Source organism: Drosophila navojoa, chromosome 2 (genome assembly GCF_054131105.1).
Source record: "Drosophila navojoa isolate 15081-1374.11 chromosome 2, UAZ_NAV_1.0, whole genome shotgun sequence".
Lineage (NCBI taxonomy): Eukaryota > Metazoa > Arthropoda > Insecta > Diptera > Drosophilidae > Drosophila > Drosophila navojoa.
In genome coordinates, this window is record NC_142890.1 from 15,971,478 (window position 1) to 15,998,380 (window position 26,903).

General features: G+C 39.9%; 5 protein-coding genes and 1 long non-coding RNA gene across 16 annotated transcripts in view; 1 reads left to right on the forward strand and 5 right to left on the reverse strand.

Annotated features, from left to right (window-relative positions):
• Positions 1 to 304: 304 nt before the first annotated feature.
• RpL27 (ribosomal protein L27) lies at positions 305 to 1,401 on the reverse strand. The gene is made up of 2 exons (XM_018112540.3): positions 1,227 to 1,401; positions 305 to 824 (listed from the first exon to the last, which is right to left on the reverse strand). Exon 2 carries the CDS (start codon positions 814 to 816, stop codon positions 409 to 411), a length of 408 nt encoding a protein of 135 aa, XP_017968029.1. The 5' UTR covers positions 817 to 824; positions 1,227 to 1,401; the 3' UTR covers positions 305 to 408.
• Positions 1,402 to 1,422: 21 nt separating this feature from the next.
• LOC108660251 (uncharacterized) lies at positions 1,423 to 6,161 on the reverse strand. The gene is made up of 9 exons (XM_018113591.3): positions 6,041 to 6,161; positions 5,416 to 5,974; positions 4,087 to 5,352; positions 3,910 to 4,029; positions 2,913 to 3,852; positions 2,157 to 2,852; positions 1,940 to 2,082; positions 1,771 to 1,879; positions 1,423 to 1,679 (listed from the first exon to the last, which is right to left on the reverse strand). Coding segments are annotated over exons 1-9 (3,900 nt in total). The 5' UTR covers positions 6,043 to 6,161; the 3' UTR covers positions 1,423 to 1,614.
• A 304-nt stretch (positions 6,162 to 6,465) lies between these two features.
• CLS (cardiolipin synthase) lies at positions 6,466 to 8,151 on the reverse strand. The gene is made up of 5 exons (XM_018098049.3): positions 7,943 to 8,151; positions 7,253 to 7,853; positions 6,982 to 7,197; positions 6,783 to 6,918; positions 6,466 to 6,721 (listed from the first exon to the last, which is right to left on the reverse strand). Exons 2-5 carry the CDS (start codon positions 7,793 to 7,795, stop codon positions 6,606 to 6,608), a joined length of 1,011 nt encoding a protein of 336 aa, XP_017953538.1. The 5' UTR covers positions 7,796 to 7,853; positions 7,943 to 8,151; the 3' UTR covers positions 6,466 to 6,605.
• A 3,481-nt stretch (positions 8,152 to 11,632) lies between these two features.
• Positions 11,633 to 12,039, reverse strand: LOC149092186 (uncharacterized). The gene is made up of 2 exons (XR_016196224.1): positions 11,959 to 12,039; positions 11,633 to 11,906 (listed from the first exon to the last, which is right to left on the reverse strand). It is a non-coding gene; the product is annotated as an uncharacterized LOC149092186 (long non-coding RNA).
• Positions 12,040 to 20,559: 8,520 nt separating this feature from the next.
• Positions 20,560 to 26,903, reverse strand: part of LOC108659685 (Lipophorin receptor 2) — a 41,464-nt gene continuing 35,120 nt past the window's right edge. For 9 of the 11 annotated variants that reach the window (XM_089264605.1, XM_089264563.1, XM_089264600.1 and 6 more), the window contains 3 exons: positions 24,558 to 24,694; positions 24,355 to 24,501; positions 20,560 to 21,318 (listed from right to left, as the gene is read on the reverse strand). In XM_089264605.1, the coding sequence (XP_089120731.1) occupies positions 21,289 to 21,318; positions 24,355 to 24,501; positions 24,558 to 24,694 (314 nt within the window). In that variant the 3' untranslated portion in view covers positions 20,560 to 21,288. The remainder of the gene's footprint in view (positions 21,319 to 24,354; positions 24,502 to 24,557; positions 24,695 to 26,903) is intronic. The other 2 variants (XM_089264572.1, XM_089264592.1) reach the window with 2 other exon arrangements.
• LOC108659687 (putative transaldolase) lies at positions 22,734 to 23,945 on the forward strand. The gene has a single exon (XM_018112723.3). It carries the CDS (start codon positions 22,789 to 22,791, stop codon positions 23,842 to 23,844), a length of 1,056 nt encoding a protein of 351 aa, XP_017968212.3. The 5' UTR covers positions 22,734 to 22,788; the 3' UTR covers positions 23,845 to 23,945.

Below are 26,903 nucleotides of genomic sequence, written 5' to 3' on the forward strand. Positions count from 1 at the left end.
GCTAAATTTATGCGTTCGACGAACAAGGGTTAAGAACAAGAGTCAAAATATTTATTAGCAAAGGAAAGCGTTGAGCGTATTGAAGGCAAACCGATTTTTCTTTCAGTCTGTACCGACTTTCGGAGGTAATCATAAGCTTTGCTAATTAAGTAGAGGATTAACATATAAATCCCTGTCCGATAATCAATACTATGCCATAGACGACTGGCAAACGTGGGTTAGCAAAATGCTTCCTAGATTTACCAAATCCATAGCTTCAACAAGCAATGGGTAATATCGGATAATAATACAAACACATTAAGAATTGATAGTTTCGGTCACTTTACATCAGAATTTAGTGTTTTTATTTAACCTTAAAAAAACGACGACAAATAAATCAAGAGACCTCCACATAGGCAGTTGCCCCGCTTAGAATCGCAGCTTCTGGAAGAACCACTTGTTCTTGCCCTCCTTGTACACCGACTCGAATTTAACGCGAGTTTGGAAACGATGCGTCTTGCGCTTGACGGGATCTTTCAGGTCCTTGGGCGACAATTTTTCAAAGCTGATGTCGTGCGCTGTGTAGCGGGTGGGCATCAGATGATTGTAGTTCAGGCTCTTCAGGAAAGGCTTGATCTTGGACTTCTTCTTCAACTTGTTCTTGCCCATCTTCTTGGTCACCTTGCGAGGGTACCTGTCGATGCCGGCAACAAGCGCGTGACCGAAGGGCTTCTCCGGCGTGCCATCATCGGAAGTCTTCACAATGATAGCCTTACGGCCGGCGTAACGTCCACTAAGGACGATTACGATCTTGCCCTGTTTCATAATTTTCCTCATCTTGGCGGCTGTGCGAGTTTAAAAAGACCCAATCCATTATTTGTTGATAGATAGCAGGCAGCGACGTCGACGGCAGCAGCGAGCGTGCATGTAATGTAAATATGAGAGAAATGCAAAGAATTAGCACAAAATCACTTATTCGTCCTCAATTACGCTTTCAATTATATATTGTTCAATTATTTGCACTATCATATGATTTTTACAAAAATTTTGTACGAGACTATTTTGTTTTGATTTGCAGCTTTGGCTATTATTTTTGATAAATAACTATCGAACATTTAGCAATATTGGTATGTTGACATAATATACACAATCATCAGTCTTTTAGCTTTGTTTATATTTGGCGTTGTTTGGCAAAACCACTAAATTTAAACGATTTTATTTTAAGTATAAATTTTACGCGAACTTACAGGTCTGTTCGCTGACCGGAAAAGAAAGAAAGAAATGACAGCTACTTTGACAGCTGGCAGCACCGCCGGCGCTGCCACACTGGTCGCAAGTATTATTGGCAACGATCTGGTAGCACTAAAAAAACGCGGGAAAGTATGCCCAACAGTTGGTAAACAGTTGACAAATTCGAAGGATTAATCCATTTTAGAAAATGTTATTTAAAAATGTACACCGATTTTTTAAGGTGTAGTAAATTATTTATTATATTTTTACAAAAACAGAACATATATAAAACTTAACCTAAAACAAAGCCTTAATCAAAGTATTCTCGTATAATTAAACATTTGCAATATTTATCCGGATAGATATAGTATAAATATATATAGTACAAAAGTTGGTAGCGTACAATTAATTACGATAGACCATTATGACGCTAACCTTATCCAAGCGGTTTTTAATGTCATAGCGACTACCTGAAAGAGAAATGTTTGAGGCAATGTTATTAAATATATTTTGTGTGGTTTACGATTGACTGAAACAAAATTGAAAACGTTAAGTGCTCACCTTTTTTAATTTCTATGGTGTCGCCCGTGTACAATATATCATGGCAGGTTTCCTTTGACTCCGGGCTTACTATCTCAAATTCAAAATTGCCATGAAGGGCCACAAAACGCTAAGGTTAAAAACAATGTTTGAATATGTTTATACATTATATAAATATATTATGACGAACCAATGTGTTGGTCTTGGCGCGCTTCATTCCCCGCTGCTGCAGTGGCTGGAAGCGCATGTAGCCCATAGAGTACCGATCCTCAGTGTGATAAAAGGCATACTCGATCCCATCAATGTTTGAGAAGTGCAGATTGGCTGCTCGTGCTGCAAGCAAAAGATGAAAATTTACAAAATAGTTCTGTATATATAAACGATAGTTTGTTAGATGGAGAACTCACAGACAGCCATGGAATCAGTCTTTGTCTCGCTGACATCGGAATTATCTGGTGGCAGATCGCGTGCACCGCATAACCAGGACATTAGCGTTTCCGATGAAGGCTCGTGCGACTCATTAGGAAGTGAAGAAGCGCCTGCCTGGTCAGGTATCGGCATCGCGACTTCGGTGTGCTCCTCCGCTATTTGTTCAACTGCAGTTGCAGCTGCCGGTTTCTTTTTCTTCTTTTCTTTAGCCTTTGTTTCTTTGTTTGGCTCAGTATTGTCGGCCGGCGTCTTTTTCTTACGTCCTTGTTTTTTGGGCACAGCCGCTGGTTCAACTACATTAATTACCGCCTCCATCTCTGGCTCAGCGGGCTCGTCCTCCTCTGTTATGTAGTTTAGTCTAGTGATGTCTGAAATTGCGACGGAAGTGTTGAACACATTGTCCTGATTTTTCTCCTGATGCGGTTGCTGCTGTTTCGTGCGTTTGTTGTTACTAGGAGCAGCTGTACTACGCGGCGTGCTGGCAGACAGCGGTGGTTTGTTTATCATGGAACAGCCTCCATCAGCTGTTGAAGCTGTTCGCTTTTTGGGCTTCTTGGTCGAGGACTTCTTTGGTGGCTCCATCATCTTGCGCATAAACTGGAAGGGATCGCTAACGCTGTGCACCCAGGTATTGCACAGCGGCACCTGACCACGCCTGGAGCGACGAACCCCAGCTAAAGAAATTGAGTATGCATTAATGAATTGTCCTGGTCATTTGCCAGTAGTTTACTTACTCGAGTTGGCATCGTCATCCCGCTCATCCGGCGGAAGCGTCGCGTCACCCACCGTAATGCGCAGCTGTTTCTCCAACCGACTCTTTTTGGTTGCTTTGCTTCGTGGCGCTGGAGCTGTTGGCTTCTTGAATACATCTTCTGGCGGTGCTGGCTCTGGTAGCTGCGTGGGCTCGTCGTGATTTATCTCCTGCTGCTCCGGCTGTGGGTTTTCCTTCGACATTTGATCTTTCACTTTCCGCTTGATCTGCTTCGACGGCTCTTTTTCCTGTCGCACTTTTTCGTTTTCCAGTTCCTCCTCCTCTTCTCTTCGCTGTTGCTCCTCCCTTTGTTTTTCTTCCTCTTGTTGCCTGTGTTCTTCCAGCTGTTTTTTCTGCTGCTCTCTGGCTTCATTCTCTTGCTCATTTGCTTTCTTTTTCTTTTCCTGCATTGCCATCAGCTCTCTTTGCTGCCTTTCATTCTCCTTTTCTAGGTTTTTCTTTGTTTCGTTCTCCATTTGCAGTTTCTCCCGCAACTCTCTCTCCTGTTGCTCCTTCTTCTTTTGCTTTCCACCCTTCCCTTGCTGATTCTCCTCGGAGTCTTTTCCTTGTTCTATCTGTGGCTGTAGCTCTGACTTTTTCAGTTGTCTGCTAGTTGTCAGACTCATAGACCTTTGTGCGAATGACCTTCTGCTTGACTGCTCATTAGCTGCAATCTCTTGAATATAAACGTCTTCCACCATTGAATGGATCTGCTGTGTCTCATTGACGAATTCGGCCGGTGGCAAGAGTTGTTGCTCTTGCTCCTGATTCTCCTCATCTATATCCGTTTCGGCATTGTCACTAAAATGGTATGGAGGTGGTACAGGCTCCACTAGCTGCGACTGCCGTTTTTCCCTCTGTCTGGACCTGGATTTGCGAAATTGTGGGGGTGGCGTGCACACAGTCAGCAATTCATCCTCGCTCTGTTGATACAAATGTTATTCAAATATCATTGTAGTATTTTTTGATTTAGCACCTACCATTGGCGGGTCATGACGTCTGGAACGCAATCGTCGGGTCTTCTGCTGCGGCGGTATAGAACTGTCCCTGAAGTCAGCAGGAGGGGCCGCTGGCGACATGTATGGTAGTTCAAAGGTTTGCTGCAAGTGAAGGATGCGAGTTTAAATAATAATTTTATTAAGAAATTAATGCCTTACCCTGAGGGTTTCACGCCTCTTATTATGGGAGCGCTGTGCCTGCAGCACACTAGTCTCTTGACGTTCCAATGTGTCTCTAAAGTTCATTGGTGGTATCGCTGGCGATTGCATTAAAGACACTGCAGGCAATGTTTCATCCTGGGACATCGGTGCAGTTGTGAGGAGTGCGCCCTGCTCGCTTTGCTCTTCCAGATTGCGCCGCAATATTTCCCATTCAATGTGCTGATCCAGCAGCATCTGCTGCTTCTCTTGCTCTGTAGCCTGCTGTCGATGACCATTCACTGGACGGTGTCTGCCCAAGGAGTTCCGCTTGCGCAAATCTAAGATCTCGTAGTTGCTCATGCGTGCCAGCTCGTAAGCAAATTGCTCGCCATTTATAGCCGGCTGGGAGGGCTTGTTAAGCACCGTTTGGCGTGGCTTGCGTTGCTCGCGTTTGCGTGAATTGCTTGAGCGGGACTGATGTAGATCAAGCAGCTGCATAGAGTTCTCCACGCGTTGCACACGACTGCGTAAGCTACGTTGCCTGTTGTTGTTGCCAGTGGCTGCTGCCAGATTTAAGGGTACTCGACTTGACTGCCGCTCTTCTTCGCTATCATCGTCCGTCATGATGTCCTCTAACTTCTGCACAGCAACCGGGCTGTAAGAGGTCTGCATGCTGCGATTGGCCACCGTAGTACTTGGAGTCGGTTTCACTTGAACTGCGGCATCCACTGGTGTAGCAGCTGGTATTCCACTAGCTGCCTGAGCATTAGCTGGCTGAGCATTAGCTGCGAGCATCGAGCTTATGGGTACAACCATAAAGGGTGCCACCAAAGCGTTGTTGGACAAATTGTGTAGTATTGGCTGAGGTTGTGTTTCGGGCACTATATATTCTGGATTTGGTAGTGTGTGAGATAAAGCACGCGCCGGTGTATCAGGAGCTAAGATCTTCAGACGGGCTGCCGACAGTTCAGCTTGTTCTCTGTATTGTGCAAGGCGACTTCGTGTCTGTCTCAGTGATGCATTCGATATGGATAAGTCTTGGGCGCCCTTTATCGACGGAGACAACAGCAGCTGCCCAGGCTCGGGGCCCATTTCAATGGTATAGGTGCGTCGCTTATTGCAATCCGACGACGATGAACGCTGGGTTGATAGCCTCACAGAGTGATTGGATGCTTGTGATAGTTGCTCATCGCGTTGTTCCTTTTGAAGCTTTTCTTGGGGCGACTCTGCTGGCTTGGCTGTGTCTTTCTTCTCAGATGCTGGCGTGCTGCTCACTGGCGGTTCCTGTTAGGGTAAATGAATTAGCTGGTTACCTCTCAAGTTATAAGGAGTTACATTGGAACTTACGAAATTTGAACTGATCTTCGACAAATTATTGAATTCATTAAGCAAATCACGACGACCACAGCTGCGTGATCGTCTTTGTATGGCCACACGACGTAAACGATCGGAGCCAGCTACATGAATCCCGCTGCGTCGCGGTAGGGATCTGCGCGGTGACGTTAGACAAATACCAGATGCCGAGGCATTGGACGCTGGACATCCATCGGTACGGGCAGGCGATGTAGATCGACACTCTTGTGTGTTTGAAACAATTGGAGGTACTATTTCCCTATTGTGGTCATTTGGGGCTGAGGTTTGGTTAGTTATCTCACGTAATGGGTGCTCTTTATGTTCAGCTGATATCGCATCTTTTGGAGATGCTGGTTGCTGCTTTGGTGGTAGTTTTATCAAATCAACATCAAAGTCAAAGGACAAATCCGCATCGCACATTAGTAAAGGTCCATTGTTAGCCGGTTTTGGTGCTGTCTTAAGCTTAAGAAACGCAGTCAGCCGATCCGCGTAGGTTTCGCTCTCGTTCAAAATGTCCTCAAGTTCGCGCATTGTATTATCACTGACCTTAGGCCTAAAAACAAATAAACATATAACTTTTTCATTTTCATTATAAAGTAGCATGTTTCATTTAACTCACATTTTAATGTTTTTTCTATTGTAAGTGTATGTAAATATGTCTTAGTTTATTTTCCCTTCTGCGTTTTTAAAGACTCGGCTGCCTACAACAAAATGATGCGCGCTGTTCAGAAATGTCGTTGTGCAACACTGAAAACGGTTGAAAGTATTTCGGTTCAATATTTCGATAATAGTGCTGACGTTCGTACAGCTATGTTTCTCTAAAGTTTCTTTAAGATGAGCCTGAACTTTGCAATTATTTCAAAAATGGATTTACACTAAAAATAAATAATCTTATGAGAGAGGGTGTCTGTACTGAAATACTAGCAACTGTAGTTACTGATTGTAAATATTGCACTCAACGATACGGCAGCACCACGCATAAGGCCACGCGTTCGCTATGCGTAACAGTTGAACAACAGCTGAGTAGTTTAAATCAATGCAATATTGATAACAAAATATATAATTTTATTAATAGCTATGTTTACAAAATGACTATATACTAATCATTGCAACTAATGTTCCATTACTTGCGTTTTTTTTCTTTTTTTGATTTTTTGTAGTTTTCATAACAGAAATGCTCAGTTCTACGTCTTCTTTTTTATAATTTTAAAAGTATTCCGTCGATTAATGACATAGCTGAGGGCAGCGGCGATTGTAGTTACGCCTGTTAAATACCAAAGTCCATGCAAGGCTGGATGGTCTGTTAAAGTAAAATATTAGAATAATAACTGAATAAACCAGAATTTGATGTATCACCCTACCTATATAATTCCATATAGGTGCGCCCAGACTAATACCAATTGTGGCTAGCTGTACACCTGTGTTTACCTTGCTTATGAATGTAGGCTCCAATTGGGCAGTCACATGGGTGGCATCAAAGTATCGCGAAAACGTTTTCTGCAAAAGAACATTTGGTTTTGAGTTTTAGAGATAAGGCTACAAAAGTATACATATACTTACTGGTGGTGGAAGACTAATATAGCGTATAACAAAGCCAGCGGCAATTAGGAACACATCACGAAATACAACAACACCAGTCAGCCACATGGGCAATAGTTCGCTGTAGCACAACGATATGACCAATGATCCCATTAGCAGCTTGTCGGCCATGGGATCCAAAAAGGAGCCAGCCTTGCTAGCTTGCGACGGCCAGCGACGCGCAATCTGACCATCGAGCTGAGAAATATATGGGTAAACTTTATATCTATATAAATTACTGTTGAATTCTCACCAGATCTGTAATGCCGGCGACGACAAGCAGACTCATGCCTAGCGTATAATCGCCCTGAACTATAACGTAGCCAATATAGGGCGAAAGTATGGCGCGGCTGATGGTCAACATATTAGGTATGGTCATGATATTTTCACGCTCCTCGCGTATCTCGACAATCTTCTCTCTGACACGCTCCTGCACCTTGTGACGTGCCTCACGTATATCATCTACCAGGAAGTTTTTGCGCTCAATAAACTCTGCACGCTGCTTATCAATGACGCCCTGGAGCAAATCCCTGCCTTGGAGTGTGCGCAGATGAAGCGATTGCTTTTTGGCGTCCGCATAAAGCCGCAGTCTAGCCACATCCCAATTGCGTCGCTGATTGATATCCAAAAAAGAGATACGTATGAAGCCGGTAGCAGCGGCATAACGATTTAGACAGTTAACAAAACTGCTGCCTCCCACGCCGAGCACATGCTTCAATGTGGTTGCTGCCCCATGATGCAGACCGCCTGCGCTGAGGGGGCGGTGCATTTGCCGGAACACAATGGCGGGCAGCATTTTGTTGGCTTGTCGGCTAACAATTCAACAAATTGAACGGAATTGCGATATGTATGAACTGCAAAAAAAAAAAAAAACAAAATCGTGTTTATATTTGTTCGGCCTTGAACGAGGTAGTCAAATGACACTCCATGTTTGGATCCATACCATTTGTTGTCTGCGGACAACCCAAGTAGGTGGTGGGAAGTACAAACACAGCAGGTGTCTACGTATTACTGGTCAAAAATTACATTAAATAAAATTTTTAACAATAATTTAATCAATCAAATGTTTTTATTACACAAGCAGAAGGTTGCCACGTTATTTACAAATGCTGCCATCTGATTGTCGTAACTTATAGTGGCAGCACTGCGATAGCATCGTCCGTCGATTGGCGCGAAAATTTCAAATAAAATGAACATTTTTATTTTTATTTTTATTTTGAATGATATTGTTCTTTCCACTTATATATATATATATATATATATTTTTTTTTTTATTTTTCACAAAAAGCAAGTGAGTCAAAGTAAAATTTGTTTTTCATTTAATCAGTGGACAGAAAAACTTGTCGCAAGTTAGCTTTCCTTCTTAGTCATTTAATTGGATTAAATTTAATTATGCTCTCAGCTGCCGACAGAGGCACCGAAAATAAGCGAATCCCTTCAATATGCAAATGAAGTAAGTCTCTGTAAATGTTTATTACTGTATATAAACTTAAATAGCTGCCATGGTCAAGGCTATGGCCTTCGCCTTAGCTTTATCTGCACGACCGCGGCTAATGAATTAAGTGAAAGTAGCATAAAGAATCTGTGCGGTCGCTAATGAGCTGCAGTAAAGACGAGGCTGGAACATCTGCTCATTTATTTAAATATCATCAAGCGGTATTTTTACTGCCAATGAAATGCATTACAGCAAAGCAAATACAGTATGTTAAATATTTAACATGCATGCACTCTTGTACATTTTGCTCAATTAAAAATCAGACAGCAGCGCAGAAATGACATCCATTAAATATTAATACAATATGGCATCACCGTTGGCGCTGCTTCCGTTGATGACACGCTTCTGGCTGCCTTTTAAGTTCATAATTACGACAAGGACAAGGCGACAAAAGTAGAATGCCAAAAGAAATTGCATGCCTTAAGGCCTTGCCAGACAGTCGAGTAGCTCTCTCGCTCTAGCTGACCCCCACTAACGCCCTTGCCGACAGCATTAAAATGGAAGTGCAACAGCAACGGTAATAACGACAACTACAGCAGCGCCAACAACAATGTCAGGGCATGTCGGCCATTATGTTGTGTGGACAAAAGCATGTTAATTTTTGACATCCCGTAATTTCAGTCACTGCCGCTGAGTAGCTTGAAGTCAGCTATTGACAGTGGAAGTGAGTGCAAGAAAGAGCGCGAGAGATATTGTAGGCTTTAACTACAAGGTAGTAGCCAAGGTAGTAGTATTTCAGCAGGTACCGTCGTGCATTAAAATTTATGACGTATAAGTTTCACATCTAATATTTGATATACATATGTATATGAAGTTAGTATTTAATATTGGTATTTACTTATATATACATAAATTATATTTCATTTTATAATCATAGATTTGTATCTACTTAGAGTATACTGAGTGCACATCGGCTTAGGGTATTTTCTAGTCGGCCTACCTAAACTAGAGCTTTCCTCCATGTTGAAATTTTTTTTTTTTTTTTCAAATAGCTTTTCCTTTGTGAGAGCAATTTCCTGTCTACTTTGTACGCATAGCTTTGACCGTTGATTGACTTAATATTATTTTTACAATTTTTTCTTGCTTCATTAATCAAAAGCAATTTGCCGGACATTTCAGCAGCTGCCACCTGCCAGCCAAGATGGTGAAAATGTCAGCAACAGTAAAAATTTCCGCCATTTTGCATAGCCATCGCCAATATAAGTGTATGTGTGTGTGTGTATGCCGTGTTGCTAATTAACTGTATATATTAAGTGGCCATAAAGGCAGAGGTCACAGAGCACTTTAGTCTATTTTAATGTTGTCCCACAAATGGCGGGCGTGATCGGCTTGGACAATGAGCCATGAGCATTCAGCATCGTCCCTGGCAGCTGCTTTGTGTCCTAAATGATTTACTTTAACGCTTTTAAGGCCGACCATAAAAGCGAAGTCTCTACTCTCCTGCACCACATTTGTGTGTATTTAATTTAATTAAATACATTTTACTTTGGTCAGACGCTCTCGGCTCTTGGCTCTCGACTGCATGGTTAATGCGGTCTTAGTCCAGTATAAATTCTGGCCAAGCCACATTTGCTGTAAATTATTTGTGGCCTAAGCTGGAAAATTGGTCAAGTGGCCCTTAAGATTTATGTGGCTGAACAACTAAATCAAAAATCTGCTGCAAATTCAACTTGCCATGCTGCTGACCAAAGTAAACCTTTCGTCAGGTGTTTTACGAGCGCCCACACAAATCACAAACCAATGACGGCTAATTAGAGTGAAAAATAACAGCACCACCACCACTACCACCACCACCACCAGCAGCAGCAGCAGCAGTGGCACAAAAGTGTAACAATGACTTTCCCCCACAATGAATTCTCAACTATTTTCCTACTGCTGCCCGCTTTTGTTCAAACTTATCAAGCGCAAGTGCCGGCAAACTTTTGGTCCATATTCTTGTGTGGTAGGCGTGGCTGGGGGCGTCGGCTGTACACAATTTAAAAGGAGATTAAACCGCAGCTGCCTTGGTCGCCATGTGGGCCATTCACAGTGGCGCCTCCTTGCGCAACATCAAAAGACGCCATAGCCCCAAAAACTTTGCAGCCACACTAGGGACACGTAGGGCACCCACTAGAGCTGGCGGGACGTTGGCGATTTCTCTGGCGACACTTGTCGAAAGTTACGCGTAATTACGACCAAATCAGAGAGAGAGACAGAGGGAGAGAGAGAGAGAGAGAGGAAGAGAGACATATAGTTAGAGGGCGTTCGAGGCGTGGCAGTCAGTCAAAGTGGCACCATGCTGCGGGCCTTGGTTTATGGTAGCTACTCTACCCTACACAGAAACCAGCATATTTGCTGATAAAGCCAGTTGAGCTCATTTAATATATACATATATAAATATATATATACAAGTAAAGCATTATAGAATTTAAATTCATATACATTCTAAATTTATTGTAAAGTCTATTAGCTAAATTTGAGATATACTGAGTGTTATTAAACGTGTCTTTGTTTTATACAATATTTGAAATTATCTTCTGCTTAAATACATATTCCTTTATCATGCAAATCTGCAAATCTACTAATTATTTATTATTATTAATTTTTTGTTTTATCTTTTAATAGAGAATCCAATGAAGAATGTCAGATGTTAGGCAACTGCTCACTGTAGCGTATTCAAACGTCTGCCAGGCTCACAGCTTTCCTTTCTGTTGGACCCATTCGAGACAATGGCAAAGTGTCGGCCACACAAAACTTTGTGCAGGCTGCGCTGATTTCTGGTCTCAAATTGTTGTGGCCTTGTTTGACGTTTCGGCTTTTGGTCTATGCTCCAACTAGGTTCAGTTTATTGCAAAATTTTAAAGAATTTTCATACATTCATATAATGCTGGTGTGGCATTAATGTGCTTTTAATATAATAAAGCAACACTTAAATGAGGCCTCGACTACAAAGGACATCAAGTGAATGAGCTGAATGAGACAATGAACCGGGCGCTGCGAGGCAGACGGCCATCAATCAATTGTTGATAGCTGTGGGGTATCCAAACTATAATAAAATCATTAGGCTGGTAATCCCCGAACGTTTTGCGAAACCAAAATCAAAATAAAATCATCAGGCCAGAAATGATGATGAATGGTCCATTCGAACGAACTCGGCTCGGGCATGACAAAATCTTTATTTGGTTTCCTTCTGTTGCGCAGGCCAATCTCTTTTTAATAAACAAAAGTACAAACACGCACACACACACACACACACACACATACACCAATCTGATATCTATATGAGGCAAATGATGGTGTTGGCCATGCTCCAGTGGCTAATACTCAACAGCCACTGGGAGCAGGCACAACAACAACAACAACAACAACAACAGCTGACCCCATGGCATCATTATCAGACAAAACAACTTTCAGTTGGTTCGCCCACTCTCCGCTATTCGGTAAGAAAAATGAAAATGTTTAACGGGAAAAAATAAAATACTCACGTTTCTCTCCCAGGCGAACGTGATTCAATTTGTTTTGTTGGTTAGAAAACTAAAATAGCAAAAAGTATATAGAGGTATAAAGCCAGCATGGCAAAGCAAAGCTGAGCAAGGCAGCGCAAGGCAACGCCAGGCAGGCCAAAGTCAAGCACAGCGGGCTAAAAGCGTTAGCGTGGCGAAAAACGGAAAAATTATAGCAATGGCAAGGCGGCATTAAATGTGGACTTGGACCCGCCAAGGCTGGCCGTGGCGGTCAGCATAAAGAGAATAGCTAAAGCTAAGATCAACGTGTTTCGGGAATAGTTGAATGAGGTGTGTGTGAACGAGAGAGAGAGAGGGAGAAGCAATGTGTGTGTTTGTGTTAGTGAGTTTGCTGTCTAAACTATGAATGAAAACAACTGCAGCGGAGGCAATGCTGCCCAAAAGTAGGCAACGGAAATGACGAGAGGGCAGCTTAAAAAGTTAAATTTTTTGTATCTATAGGCCCATTTAATAGCAACGGCTTAGAGCTGAATGTGTCAGTGTTATTTAATAAGTTAACAGGAATCAATCAATTGCTGCAAATAAAATAAAGATACAAAATAAAATAATAATTCAATAATACTATATATTCTATATTATATTTATATATATGTATATATATTTATACTATTCTTTAATTGCAGCATACATTTTTTCTCACTTTCCGCTGTGAAGAATTTCTGGTACAGCCCTCGCCTTTCCAAAATGAAGTTAAATATATGTGGCCGAGAAACACGCCCACAGGCGCACATGTAATGCGGCTTGTCTATTGTGCAGACTATAAGGTCATTTTAAATTAGTTTTTGCTTTTGTTGTTCTTTTTTCCACTGCTTTCTTACTTTTGCACTTTTCTTTTTGTTTTTTGTCCATATTTCTTTATTTATTTATTTTTTTTTGTTGGGACTCTTGCCGCTTTGGGTTTTAGTTGGGTTAGTGGCAAGCTATGTTTGTTAAGGGAATTGCTTATACGTCGAGTGTTGCCGTTATGACAATTACGTAACACATTTGCGTGACGCAAATGTAGAGGAAACTCAACTCATGCGGCTCTCAACTGGGCACACTTAAGCCAGAACGCTTACTCATGGCAATGCTTCGATTTGGCCAAGACCACAGACCACAGGCAATGACATGCCAATATGCCAGTCTATTTGGTTAGGCGGCAGAGTTATATGTCTGTATGTTTGTATATGTGTAGGTATTGGTAGTGGTGGGTGCCTTGAAGGGGCACGTGTTCAAGTGTCCGACACAAGCCAACAGCTTCATTTTCGGCTGTGCCGAAAAGCCAAGTTAATGGTAAAATTAATGGTAGTTGAGTTGCGTCTCATCCAATTGTTGACAATTGTTGTGCCATGTCACAGTAAGTAATAAGAAAATAGCATTAGCCAAGTGCGTCACACACTGTGTCACCTGTCATTTTGTGTGTGCCTAACAGTGTGACCACGCTCTTCAAATCAGCATGGGTTTTTGGGATTTTGGTTGAATAGACTTCGCTTGAAATAATTTCCATTGCAATCGATTGCTAATTAACTCTTCAGCAAATGTTTATTTAATAAACACGGAAACAGCGGCCCCAGTTGAGATATTTTACCCCTTGCCAGTATTCAGTGTTCCCTCCACGTCTTTGAGCAGATTTTAAATATATTTACTTTTCAGCTTACGCTTTTGAAAAGCTTTTCGTAGCGTGTTTGACTTTTTGCTGGCAGCGATGCCGCTAAGTGGGCGAACGAGCGATCGGCGAGGAAGGCGAGAGCTCTCAGCTTGCACGCGATTGGTTAAAGAGCTTTTAGCGCCGTTATCTTTGAGATGATTGTTGTTGCCTAGGCAAATTGGAAAAAAGCTAAATGAGAGCGAAGTTTATGCCCCTCTTCGCGATCTAGATCAATCGTGGCGTCTGCAAAAGCACGCACACTTGTGCGTGTGTATAAGTATATGTGTTTAAAATTGTTCTTCACTACTATTTAAGTATGCACAAATTATGCTGATAGCTCTTCTTTTATTATTTTATTTATTTCTTCTAATAATGATTATGTGTGCTCAAAATATTACAATACAAATGTATTTGATTTTCATAATGCATTTTTTAGATAAGTTTTCGATATTCTGCTGAATTGTGCCCTGCGGTCTCACTATTTCCACTCACAACTAGCAACAATAGAGAAATCTTTCAATAATTTACACAAAAGCCGTTTTGTCATTTTTAGGGCACGCTCTAGACCCCTCGACCCCCACTAAAAATCCACCCAAGCAATGTCAGTGGCAGGCGTGGCATATCGTCTGGGCAGTAACTTTATTGGAATTGTCGTAAAAGTCGATAACATCAGTAGCAGCAGCAGCAGCAGCAACAGTAGTAGGAGCAGCAGCAGCAGCAGCAGCAGCAGCAGCAGTAGCAGCAGCTGTAGTAGGAGCAACAGCAGCAGCAGCCCCACTAGCAGCAGCTGTAGCTAAATCGCTGCTGGGCGCAGGTCACAAGCAATTTAATGTCAATTTCGGTATTAAACGTGCTGTCCGGGCAGTTTACCTGCTGTTCTGTCTGTCACTAGAAGTAGAATGTTTAGCTGTCAGAAACATATACACACACTCATACACACATGTACACACTGTGGTGCTGGATTTGTTATCTTATTTAACTCAAATAACTGTTGCAAATTAATTTTGACACTGTCCACTGACAGTTGATTAAATGTAATTAATTTCTCTCCCTCTCTCTCTCTCTCTATCTTCCTCTATCTCTGCAGGCTTTATTCTTTTTCTCCCTCTATTTATGCGTGATTTTAATGTGTTTATTTAGATGTTAAATTGTTTGCTTTAGAGCAGTTAATTAGTTTTTGGTGCACTTTCCCCCACCCCTCAAAGTATGCAGTTATTTTGTCAAGTGGCTGCAAATGGCACAAAATGCTCTCCTTGTTGCCTTTTGCCTTTGTTGTTGTTGTTGTTGTTATGACTGCTGGCCCTAGCTACTGTAAATCGTGTCACGCACACATGTTAATATGTTAACAAAATGGTGACACACACACTCGCCCACTCTCGCACACACACAAGCACACACAGCAGTCAGAAACTGCAAGCAGCTGCCAAACGCAGCGAACTTTTTGCTTTTTTCTCTCATAGTTTTTTTTAGTATACAAAAAAGAAGAAGAAATGTTCACCCGCTGCGTTTGGTTCTTGGTCTGGTGTTGGCGTTTCAAGTTGAAAATTTGCAAACAAGCCAAAGACGCAACGAAATTATATGTACTATATATATATATATATATATATGTACCCACACACACCCACTCGCATACAGATCTATGCATATGTAAATGTGTGTGAGGTTAAGTTGAGACCACCGCGTTGCAAATAAGAAAAATATATATAATTGCCTGAATACTCTTTATTTATATTCAAAAGATGAGAGCCAAAATTAGTTGGAATGGCAAAAAAAAAAAAAAAAAAAAAAAAAATGTATATAATTTGAATAATAACAAATATATAAATCAAATCAAATTTAATTGAAAAAATATCTATAAATAAATTGTACTTATACATATGAATACAAATAAATCAAAAAATAGATTTACATATTGCATACATGTATGTATATATATTAATGATTATGTAGATACATATATTTCAGATTAACTTTTTAAATTAAAATTATTTTTTATTTGTTTTTTTTTTACAAGTTTAATTGACATGAATGTCAACTCAAGAGCTATTCGTTATTTTTCTTAATTTTCTTTTTTTCAATAATATTTTTCGATTAGTAATAAAACTAATGTAGATGGTTTCTGTTAAAAAACTTGTTCGTTTTCCTTCGCCCACTTGACAAACTAATCAAATGTGTATATTTATATACATTTGAAAGAGCCTTCGATAGAGTATAAGAAATTGCCAACATTTTAACGCAACATGTTAAAAAGTTGAATTTAAGTCACACACAGAGCGAAAAAGTGCGGGCGAGGGAATCTGGGAATGGGAATGAGAGAAAGGCGCGAGAGACAGGCGACAGTTTGCATCAAGGCCGAGACGCTGCGTATTACACCAACACACACACACACACACACACACACACACACACACACACACACACACACACACACACACACAAACACACATGCTCACACACTCACACACACACACACACACATATGCCTGTTTGTTTGTTGAGTCAGCTGCCGCCATTTTGTAACCATTTTTCCATGTCACACAAAGCGCACAAAGTGCTCCCAGCCCTCCCGTTGCTCACGCCCCTTGGTCCTCCACCTCCTGCTCCTCCTTCTCCCTCGTTCGTCGTCTCCGTCAACGTCTCCTTCACATGTTCCTTTGCCGCACCCATTTGACTTCATTCTGTTGCCTTTGGGCTGATGAATTTTCCGCACGCTCTGCTGCTGTCTGCAAAGTTATTTTATACTGTGTCAAAATGAAGAAAAACTCATCGCTTGATTAGAAAATTTTCATACAGATATGTAGCTGGCAGTCGTTGTTGCCTCTGTTGCTGTCCCTTTGTTGTTCGGCTCATTCCCTCCTTGGGTCCGAGCAGCAATTAGGCAAATTGCTGGAGCTGAAGCTCAGCTCTCCAATGACTCTGCAAATTCGTTTTAAACTCAACGCTAGGCACATACATACACACATTCGCTTATCGAGTTGACTTGATTAACTTGGTTAGCCCCTAAGTTGGCCGCTTGAAACTGTGGTTCCCGGCCCTGGCTGAGACGGCTTTCACCCATAATTACATTAACAATTCCGAAAACATTTGCGAGCGTCGTTTCGGTTCAGCTTGGCTTGGCTCCACTCGGCTCGGCCGGGCTGGGCTCCACCTCATCTAATGTCACTCACCGCTGGGGCATTCAATGTGTGACACACGATGCATATCCATCCATTATTTAGGACGTGGTGCAAACAAGCAAAACAACCTGTGCCATGTGTAAGACGCAGCGGGCTGGCCAGCCCAGCCACTGTAACAGCCCGCACACAGACTCCCTGCCTCTCTCTCTCTCTCTCTCTCTCTGTTCCTTCTCGGCATATTTGGCGTATGAACTTGTTGGCTAACCTTGTGTGCGAGTGGCATACAACTAGCCTCAGGGCACTGACGACCATAACAATAACTACAAGCAGTCTCTCCACAAAACAGCAGCGCATTGAAAAGCTGCACAAACAAGCCCGCATGCCGCATGCCGCATGCTGCATGCTGCATGCGAGTGCAATGGGCTGCCGATAATATGCGAGTTGTCGATAGCCACGGCCGGGAAAACGGGGCACTTATGCAGAGCAGCGGACCCCAATAGACAAAAGCGGATGGAGCTCAGCGGTGTAATTAAAATTCTGGCCATCTAACGGGGTACAGTCAAACAAAGGCTGCGATAACAAGCCAACAGTGCACTGTGCGATATGGGATCCATTGGACAACGCTTGTTGCGAATGCGGTTGTGTAATCAAGTTAATTACGCTGACACTGTGCATTTCAACTAGTTTCTATTTCTATGTGGCAGCAGAGTTCGATAGAAAAGTAGATAAATGAAAAAGTTTGGCTAAATGTTGCAGTCAAAGAAGTACGATATAAATAAAAGTTTCGATAACTTTTACAAATAAATTACTAGTTTTAACAACCTGCAAACGACGATAATCACATGAAACAGCTCTGCGATAAGTTTGGCACTCGAAATCCCATTTACAAATATTGTTAGCGATAACTTTGCCCCTCGACGCATTTCGATAGCAACTCGTAGCACCAAGAGCTTAGAACCTTTTACACATATTGCCTACATTTTCCAGTGAAATTTCGACTGTCAAAGTTGGGCGCTTGATAAATGCTAAGCAATGCGATGCCTGATTCGCTTTTCAGTTGGCAGTCAACTTGTTATCGCTGGCTGCCCAGCCCTAAACAGAGTGCAGTACAGTTGCCCCGGGGTCGGACATGTTGCTCACATCATAAGTCACACGCACACACACACACACTAACAGTCACACACATGCATACACGATCACATTTGCCGTTTTCCACATTCTTTGCCACAGTCACAGCAGCAGTTGTTGCGCCTCATTGGATACCAAAATGGGAGCCTGGGGAGCTCCGACAGCGCAGAGGAGAGATAGGGCTATATACACTCTATATATACTGTGTATTTTCGCTTTAGCAATTGCTGCTGTGTAGCGCCTGCGGCGAGAAACCGACCGAAAATGTCTGCTGTTCCAGCTGAATTGTAGATTTGCCCACTGCACGCTTGTCTCATATACATGCACACATGCATAGAGATATGCAGCTGGCATTCAGCATCGGTTGCATGCCCCAATATGCCTGCATGCACACGCTTTAAAGACACGTCAAGGACCCGACGAAATTACGGTAGTCCATTTATGCGAAGTCCATTTAATGGCAAATCAAATTGCTGTAAGCGGCTTACTGCCTGGGCCCAGCCGTTGACAATCGCCTGTCGTCCAGGATTTCAGACAGTAAACAAATATAATGGCACCCGCACATAAATCACAAACTATTAAAGCATCGAAGGGTATAAACATAAAAAAAGAATAGAGTTGGACGAGTCTATAATGTCCGATCCGAAAATACTCTATATAAAAGAGTCGCTATTAAATACCAAAATATTGCATTAGTAGGTAGAAAATTTATTTTTTTTGTACTTTTGTAGTTTTCATTATTATATATATTATGTATATTATATTTATCTTGGAAGAAATACATATAAAAAATAATAATAATATATATATATATATATAATTATTTATTTATTTATTTTGTAAGTAGTAAATATATAAAAAACAATATATAAATTTATAAATTACAATAATTTATTATTATACTTATCTATAAGATTTTAATTCTCCACTTCATAATGAAACTAGAAAAAACCCGAAAAACAATTTTTTATTTTATTTTTTAATTTTAAATTCCATTTTAAAAAAAAAGTTACTTTTTTAGCTTTCATTTTCATTGATCTATCATACCCATTCAGAACTATTATGGAGTATAAACAGCAATCGCATTCGGACACAAAAATCGCTGCGTTTCACTTTTCCGGACGGTTCGCTGATAATTTGCGCACATAAATTAACCAAAATTTTCGGCCGCACTACTGACCCACACAACACACACACACAATCACATACACACACACACAGGCACAATCGCACATTAGCTGAGCTTTGACTATTGGCTACCGTCTGCCGTCTCGTGGGTGAAATTAAAAATACTGCTGAATACTTTTTGGCCAGAGCCGAATCGCTTTGTGTGTTATGGCCATTAGTGAATGCAGGCTCGCCGTTTTAGCTGATATGCAATCTGTTAATTTCGGCCAGCCTTGCTGTGTGGTTGCCATTGATATCTGTTACCGTCCCACAAATGGCCTAGTCTACCCTACTCGCTTTCCCTTCGCTCCCCCTCGCTACCCTTCGCTCTGCTGGCCATTTAAGCGTTGCGTCTTCATTGCGTATTGATGCGCCCTCATGTGAAATAATTGGCGCTGTTGTCCGATGGCGTTTAATAATTCATTGTCTATGTCTCTGTGCGTGTGTGTGTGCAAGCCAAGAGTCATGCTGGTGTCGCTGTCAAGGCTATTAAGTTGTGAGCTCAGTTGTCAGACGGCTTAACTTGCTGACTGTGGACTGAATCGCAGCTTAAAGGACAATCGTTTCAATACACCCAGGCAATTTACTACTCAAATGAAATATGTGAAAGCTTATATCAATTTTATTTTGTTTTTATAACAATAATGATGTTCTTAAATATATATCTTCAACAAAGAAATAGATAAATAAGATTAAAAAATTTTCATTTGGGAATATATTGCTCAGATTATACTAAAAACTTACCATTATTATATTCATCTGCTAAAATCTAAAATCTTCGTAGGATTTCCATGTTATTCAAATAATTAATACACATTGCAGTCTTTTTCACGAGTTCACTTTATTTTTGAATAATTTTTTTGTACAATAATTTGTTTTTATTTTCATTTTTGTTTTTAATAATATTAAATTTTATTTAGTTTTCTTTCCACATGTACCATTTGATTCAGTTGTAAGATATTTATTTTAAAAATCTATTACATATATTTAAAATAGTTTGAAAATATTTCTCAATTACCAATTTCTGCTGCATCGGTTTTAAAATAGGAACCTAAAAAACCTTTCATTACTATTTGCTTTGTCAATAAATAAATTGTTAATTTTTTGTTTTAAATATATGCTAAACACTAAATAAATGAGAAACATGTTCCAAAAAGTTCTACATAATTTAAAATTAATTGCGAAATAATATTTTTCATTTTATAAGTTTTAAAACTGATCACAGCAAATTTTCTAGAATACCCAAATAAACGAAATAAAGTAAATTGAACGAGCAGAATATTAAATATATTTGTTTTTTTTTTTTCACTTTTTTATAGAGTTACTGAATATTTCAAAATAATTTTTTTTTTTTTTTTTGTGTTGCTCCAAAAATTTATTTACATGTAAAATTTACTTTAAATATTTTGCTAAACTTGAACCAGATATTTGTTTTATTTTACTTTAACTCTTAAAATTCGTTTACTAACAAAACATATTTATCTAAATTAATTCATTATATTTTCTTTTTCTTTTTTACAAATATTTATTGTAGTTAACTGACTTCACATTTCCTTTTATTTAAACTTTTCAACTTTTTACAATTTATTTCATGTACTTAAAACGAAATGTTGAGCGTGTGTGTGTCTCGCTTCTGTGAGTGTATGTGTGCGTGCGCGACTGTGAAGGTACATACAAATGTGTGGGTGTGTGAGGTTTGTGTGTGTGAGCGATGGGCGAGCGTGAGTGTGTGTGTTTGTGTGTGTTTGTCTGTTGACGCTCTTTAGTTGATCTCTAAACGTTGCGCCTAGAACAAAGTTTTTCGTATTAGTTATGGGCGTGTGAGTGTGGACGTGGGCGTGTTTCATGTGGTTTTATTTTAAAATTTAAAATTAAGTTTTAAACTAAGCAACAAATTGAATTTGTTGAGTATTTTCTTTTCCCCCAAGATAAGAGTTTCATTGTTGAGGCTCTATTTGTAGTTTATGTAATTGAAATTTCTAGTGGGTATTCTGGGTTGTGTTTTTGTTGTTGTTGTTGTTGTTGTAGTGATTGTTGGCTGTTTGTTGTTGTCTTTTTGGCATGCTTCTTTCTACTTGCTAAGCAAAAGTTTTGCTCTTTGTCTCTTTGAGTGAGGTGCCTTAAACTTAAAGGACTTGATAATAGGAGTTCTTTGTTGTTGTAGCTATGAGCCTGCTGCTGCTGATAGACGCAGACTACTTGGATATGTCTCAATATATATATATATGTATATGGCTTACTTATGATGTCTTCCTAGACAACCTCTGTGCCCTGAAGTGGAGTCTGTAAAAAGCAGAGAGCAAAATTATGTAATATACAATTTGAAAGTAATAAAAGTTGCGCAAACAAATATTATTTTTAAAATAAACTAAAGTTTTGAGGAAACTGAAAACTTGTAAAAATAAAACTAAATATTGCTCGTAAATATTCATTAAAATAATACTTTCACTAAATATATTAAAATGTCAAATATTTATAAAAAAAAAATACTTAAAATTCTTTAAAATATATATACATAGGTATATAAAGATAAATATGAAAAATAAATATATATTGCAAAAATTATATTTTACAAAAAAAAAAGCATAATATTTATAAAAGTATCTATATATGTAAATCAATATTTAATTGATAATTTAAAACGTATTTCTATACATGTACATATGTATATAAATTATTGTTGAAAAAAAAAAAATGAATTTAAAAAGTGTTGCAAGCATTAAGTCGATTATACGAAATTAAATTGCAAACATGATAATGTAATTTTAAATTGCAAATACCATAATTTATGGATGTCACAGAGAAACCCGAAAGAATTATAAAATATTCAACAATGGCACAGATAAATAAACATAGATTTTCAACTAAAAATTTACATTAATTTGCTTTGATTTTTTGATTATGCTAATTTTCAGCGCCATTCAGCCGCAATGCCAAATCTCGCTTAATCACATTTTGTTTAGTTTGGTATAATTATGCTTTTGTTGCTGTTGTTGTTGCTATTGCTGTTGGTGTACAATTAAGTACGCTGATTAAAAATGACAGCAGGTAGCCAAGAAGCAAAAAGAAAATTTAAATTTGAAATATTTTAGTAAATTAACTGCATTTATCTGTTGTCTGCTGGCTGCTGCAAATTGGCATTCAAAGCAAACGTTGACGCTTCATTTATGCAATTTAATTGGCCCTTTTTATGGAATTGGTTAATTGGCCAATTGATATGGCCACATCCACGCAATTAGCCTGGCCAAAATGCAGTGTCAGCGAGTCGGCGAACAAAAGCAGTTACCGCGCTTTTGGTTTCGATTCATAATTTGATAATAAATTTAATTAGAAAACTATAAATTTGCAATCGAATGAAATAAATGTGCTAATAGGATAACAGCAAATGTGGCCAATTATTTATGTTGGCCACAAGACTTACCAACTATTTGCTAAACGAATAAATTTGCCTCTGGCCAATGGATTATTTTTAGTTGTTGTATTTTTCGCTCGCACGCCGCGTGTAAAAAGTTATAAATAATTGAGGATAAATTGCGTGCAAGTTTTGCCGGATTACGGGATTATGCATAAACACATTGTGCTAAGTAAAAATAAATGAGCTTGACCAAATCCTGAATACCCTTTGCAATAATAGACCCACACCCATAAATGCCCAACATAATTATTGAATGACATACATATGTTGCCAGAGTATTGGACTATGTTAGCGTCCACCCAACATAGTTAACCAGTTGGAAATGCTCTACTTAAATTATGAATTCCAAATTTTTGACATGTAAGTTATTTTTAAATTCACCGATTGTTTTAGTTTACAAACAGGGAAAAAAGTGTAGCGAAAGGTCGCGTAAAATGTCTGCGCTCGAACAGCTGAAGAAGGTGACGACTGTGGTCGCCGACACGGGCGACTTTGAGTCGATCAATGCCTACAAGCCCACAGATGCAACAACGAATCCATCGTTGATACTCAACGCCTCAACCATGGATCGGTACAAGAATCTGGTGCTGCATGCGGTTGAGTATGGCAAAAATGTGGACGGATCGCAGGAGCGTAAAGTGGCGGAGGCCATGGACTATTTGTCCGTTCTGTTTGGCTGTGAGATATTGAAAATAGTGCCTGGTAGGGTATCCACTGAGGTGGATGCCCGGCTATCGTTTGATACGGCGCAGAGCGTGGACAAGGCACTGAAACTGATTTGTTTGTATAAGACCTTTGGCATCCGTAAGGAACGCATTCTCATCAAGCTGGCCGCTACATGGGAGGGCATTAGGGCGGCTGAGATCCTGGAGAAGGAGCATTACGTTAGCTGCAATCTGACGCTGATTTTCTCCCTGGCCCAGGCAGCGGCCTGTGCCGAGGCTGGAGTAACACTGGTCTCTCCATTTGTGGGCCGCATTCTGGACTGGCACATAGCGAACACGGGCACTAAGAAATTCGAGCCCGATGACGATCCGGGTGTCATATCATTGCGACAGATTTACAACTATTATAAGAAATTTGACTACAAGACGCAGATAATGGGCGCATCGTTTCGAAATACGGGCGAAATCAAAGCATTGGCTGGCTGTGATCTACTAACCATTAGCCCAGCCTTGCTTCAGGAACTGGAGCATGATCAGAGCGAGCTGCCCCTTCAGCTATGTGAGGAGGCTGCCAAGCAAGCGGATGTCAAGAAACTCTGTGTGTACGAGAACCGATTCAGATGGCTAATGAACGAGAATGCCATGGCCACAGACCTATTAGCCACGGGCATACGAAAGTTTTCAGCGGATACGGTAAAGCTAGAGAAGCTAATAACATCTCTATTCTGACCTAACGAAATTTCACTTATTTGACGAAATCTACAAGTCTAAATATTTTGTAATACCCATTAAATTATTCAGTCATAAATAAAGCCTCTCTTCACCTCTAATCTCACTGGCTCGGCATTTCTGTAAGCAGACACACATACAACTATAATTTATAGCACATTGATATGATGTAGTTTAATATGATGACAGTAATAAACACTCAGATATTGGCTGCTGATCGACAGACAATGTACAGTTAACGACGTCCTCTACCAAATTGTACACGAATTAACTAGGCTTAGTGTATGCTTAGAGCTAAACAATTAATTTAATTTGAATATGTGGCTTCTATCTCGGTTCGAGCTGTCTGCTTGTCTGCCTGGTCTTAAAACCTAAATCTAACTTATCCATCTATGTACAACATTTAGTTCTAGCTTAGGTTTAACACTTCGTACGATCCGTTTGAGCTTAAAATCTCATATAGCTGAAATCATTCGGATTTGGCCCAGATGTGACCAACGACCCGCTTACCTCTTCCTCCATGGCTGAGCCGCATCGGTTAATGGAGGCGTTCTTCTCCAGGCTAAATGTATCCTCTGTTGTCTTATTGTACGTGGGATTCGAAAAGTTCATCGTATTTCCGCGCTTTGGATATTGCCTTAATAGCCAATAGAAGGCCTGGAGAAGCATACGGAATTAGTTTTTCAATTGGAAGCAATTCACTATTTACTCACGGCTATGACTAAGGTTACGGATGCAACAGTTCCGACGATAACCAGAGCTATTGCTTTGCTGTTGCCCTCCGGTTGCTGCGCCGTCTCCGCGCTGTCTCCGTCCGTGCGAGTCGTATTTGCAGAGTTTCCAGCGTTGTCTAAGCATACGAATTGGAATAAAAAAGAAAAGTAAATAAATAAATAAAGTTAGCAATAAGCTATGCCAAAACCCAAGCCGAAACCGAAACCAAAATTAAATATAGAAGTACACATAAATAGCTAAAAATATGTTGGGCTATGATGAATGAAAAATGCATTAACATTGAAAAATTCTTTACAAGATTCGACAGTTGTTCTATTTATAATATTTATTATTAGTTTGCATGTTGCAAAGACTTAAGGCATTTAAATATTTAAATGATCAAATCAATATGCATTGCATTACATTGGAATTTCAGTTCACTTTTGATCAGAAAACGCCTTTGAACGGAAAATTAATAATTGCAGAGTTTTCATCAATGAATGCGCAGCCACAGCTCATGCAATTGGTATTTTTATGTTTTGGTTGGTTTTGGTTTGTCCAACTCGAATATAATTAAAATATCTGGTTATTTTTTTCATTTTATTTTTATTATTTTTTTTTGTGAGCTGCAGCGACAAAGTCGCCGACAACCCGTGGCGTATATTTCCGTTGTCACGCCACGCCCACGCTGTAGTCGGACTCCCGGACTGTTGTCAACTTTTTGTGTCACGCTTTTCGCCTTTTGTGAGCTTTGCTGTTGTTTCTGTTGTTTCTGTTGTTGTTGTCTGTGCGGTAAAGGAAGTTGTAGGATTTTTCCGCTGTCAACATAATTCGTTTTCATATTTTCCGTTTAGAATTTGTTCAGAAGTTAAGCGAGCAGGACACGGGACACAGGACACAGGACGTGGGGACGTGGGATGCAGAACGCGCTCGCCTGGCAAAGGATGTGCCGCATTTAGCAGAGCATTGCACGAGCTGTCGCCTCATCTTATTGTTCGCCGTTTTTTTGTTGTTGCTTTTAATTTCTTGTCTAAAATATCCCCGACCACGCAATTTCCATGAACTCAAGACTGGCCGCCCGCTGCTGTGGATCGCCATGAGGGAGAATGTGACGCATATGGTAACGCCAGCAGCAGCAGGAATTATCATTAAAAGTTGGCAGTGGCAACAGCTGCACAGCATCGATTGTCAGCACCAAATACAACACACACACACACACACACACACGCATACAATGTTCCCCTTAGGGGGGAAAATTTTTGAGGTTGTGCTGCTACGTGGGCTTTAGCAATTTATTTGCGGCATTAACAGACAGTCAAGTGGCAAAAGAAAAGCAGTTGAAAAGCTCTACGCATATTTGCCACATTAATTGCACGCTGTGAGTGTATGTGTGTGTGTGTGCGTGTGTGTGGTTGCCTTTGCTACATTATAAGCTGCTTTCAAATGGTCTTAAAAACAGAACAGAATTCATTTTTTTCTATAAATTAAATTCGCCTTAGAACGGATATAAAAAGGTTACACAGCTGCTGTTCCCTGGTGTTCCGAAAAGCCTTTTCGCTATTTATGAACCCAATTCTGTGTTGCTTCTTTCTTTGCCTAACGTCTTGATAAAATTGTTCTGTTGAAGCTAAGAGCTAGACTTGAGTTTTAGGCAATAAACAAAATTTTGATGACGAAATTTTAATTATAAGCTTTAGAGAATATCATAAAAATATCATTAAATATTTTTATTTTCTATTAATATTTTAATAGCATTAAAAGGAGTTTTTAGATAACTTTCGAAGAGTGATTTTAAAATGATTTTTCTGCATCTGAAAATAACTTGTTTTTTTTTAATATTCTCTTACTTTAGCTACATCTGCATATAGTTTTCTTACTTTTCACTTATAGGTGTATATATTTACCTCTACATCTCTCTCTCCTTCTGCCACAACCTTTTCTCTTCCTGTCACTCTCTATTTTATTTGGTTTTCTTCCTTTCCTTATTCCTAGCTCTCTCACTCTATATGTTTTGGCTCTCTCTCTTTCTTGATCCCTATTTTTCGCCTCATCTCTATCTCCCCTTAAATCCCTTTTTCCCCATTATCATCCTTCGCTCTCTCTCTCTCTCTCTCTCTCCCTCTTGATCTACCTCTATAAATCACACCGTTTTCTCTATCTCTATGTATACCTGAATGTTCAGTAAATGTTTCTTTTCACCTTCTCCCAAATTTAAATACATAAACTTTTTCGAGCAACATCTTGCGAGCTGGCTGTTGTTTGGCTGCTCCACTTTGCCATATTTTATGTACTTCCATAAATGTCATATATTATTGCCTCTACCCTAATCTATAGCAAATGCAATT

Bases quoted from the DNA above. Each gene is read 5' to 3' on its own strand.
- RpL27 (XM_018112540.3), bottom strand. From the start codon at position 816: ATGAGGAAAATTATGAAACAGGGCAAGATCGTAATCGTCCTTAGTGGA.
- LOC108660251 (XM_018113591.3), bottom strand. The intron at 2,083-2,156 runs GTGAGTTCTCCA...TTTTGCTTGCAG, and splicing joins GACTGATTCCATGGCTGTCT to CACGAGCAGCCAATCTGCAC. The intron at 1,880-1,939 runs GTTCGTCATAAT...TTTTAACCTTAG, and splicing joins GCGCCAAGACCAACACATTG to CGTTTTGTGGCCCTTCATGG.
- CLS (XM_018098049.3), bottom strand. From the start codon at position 7,795: ATGCTGCCCGCCATTGTGTTCCGGCAAATGCACCGCCCCCTCAGCGCA. The intron at 7,198-7,252 runs GTGAGAATTCAA...TATATTTCTCAG, and splicing joins TCGCCGGCATTACAGATCTG to CTCGATGGTCAGATTGCGCG. The intron at 6,919-6,981 runs GTAAGTATATGT...GTTCTTTTGCAG, and splicing joins ATATTAGTCTTCCACCACCA to AAAACGTTTTCGCGATACTT.
- LOC108659687 (XM_018112723.3), top strand. From the start codon at position 22,789: ATGAATTCCAAATTTTTGACATGTAAGTTATTTTTAAATTCACCGATT.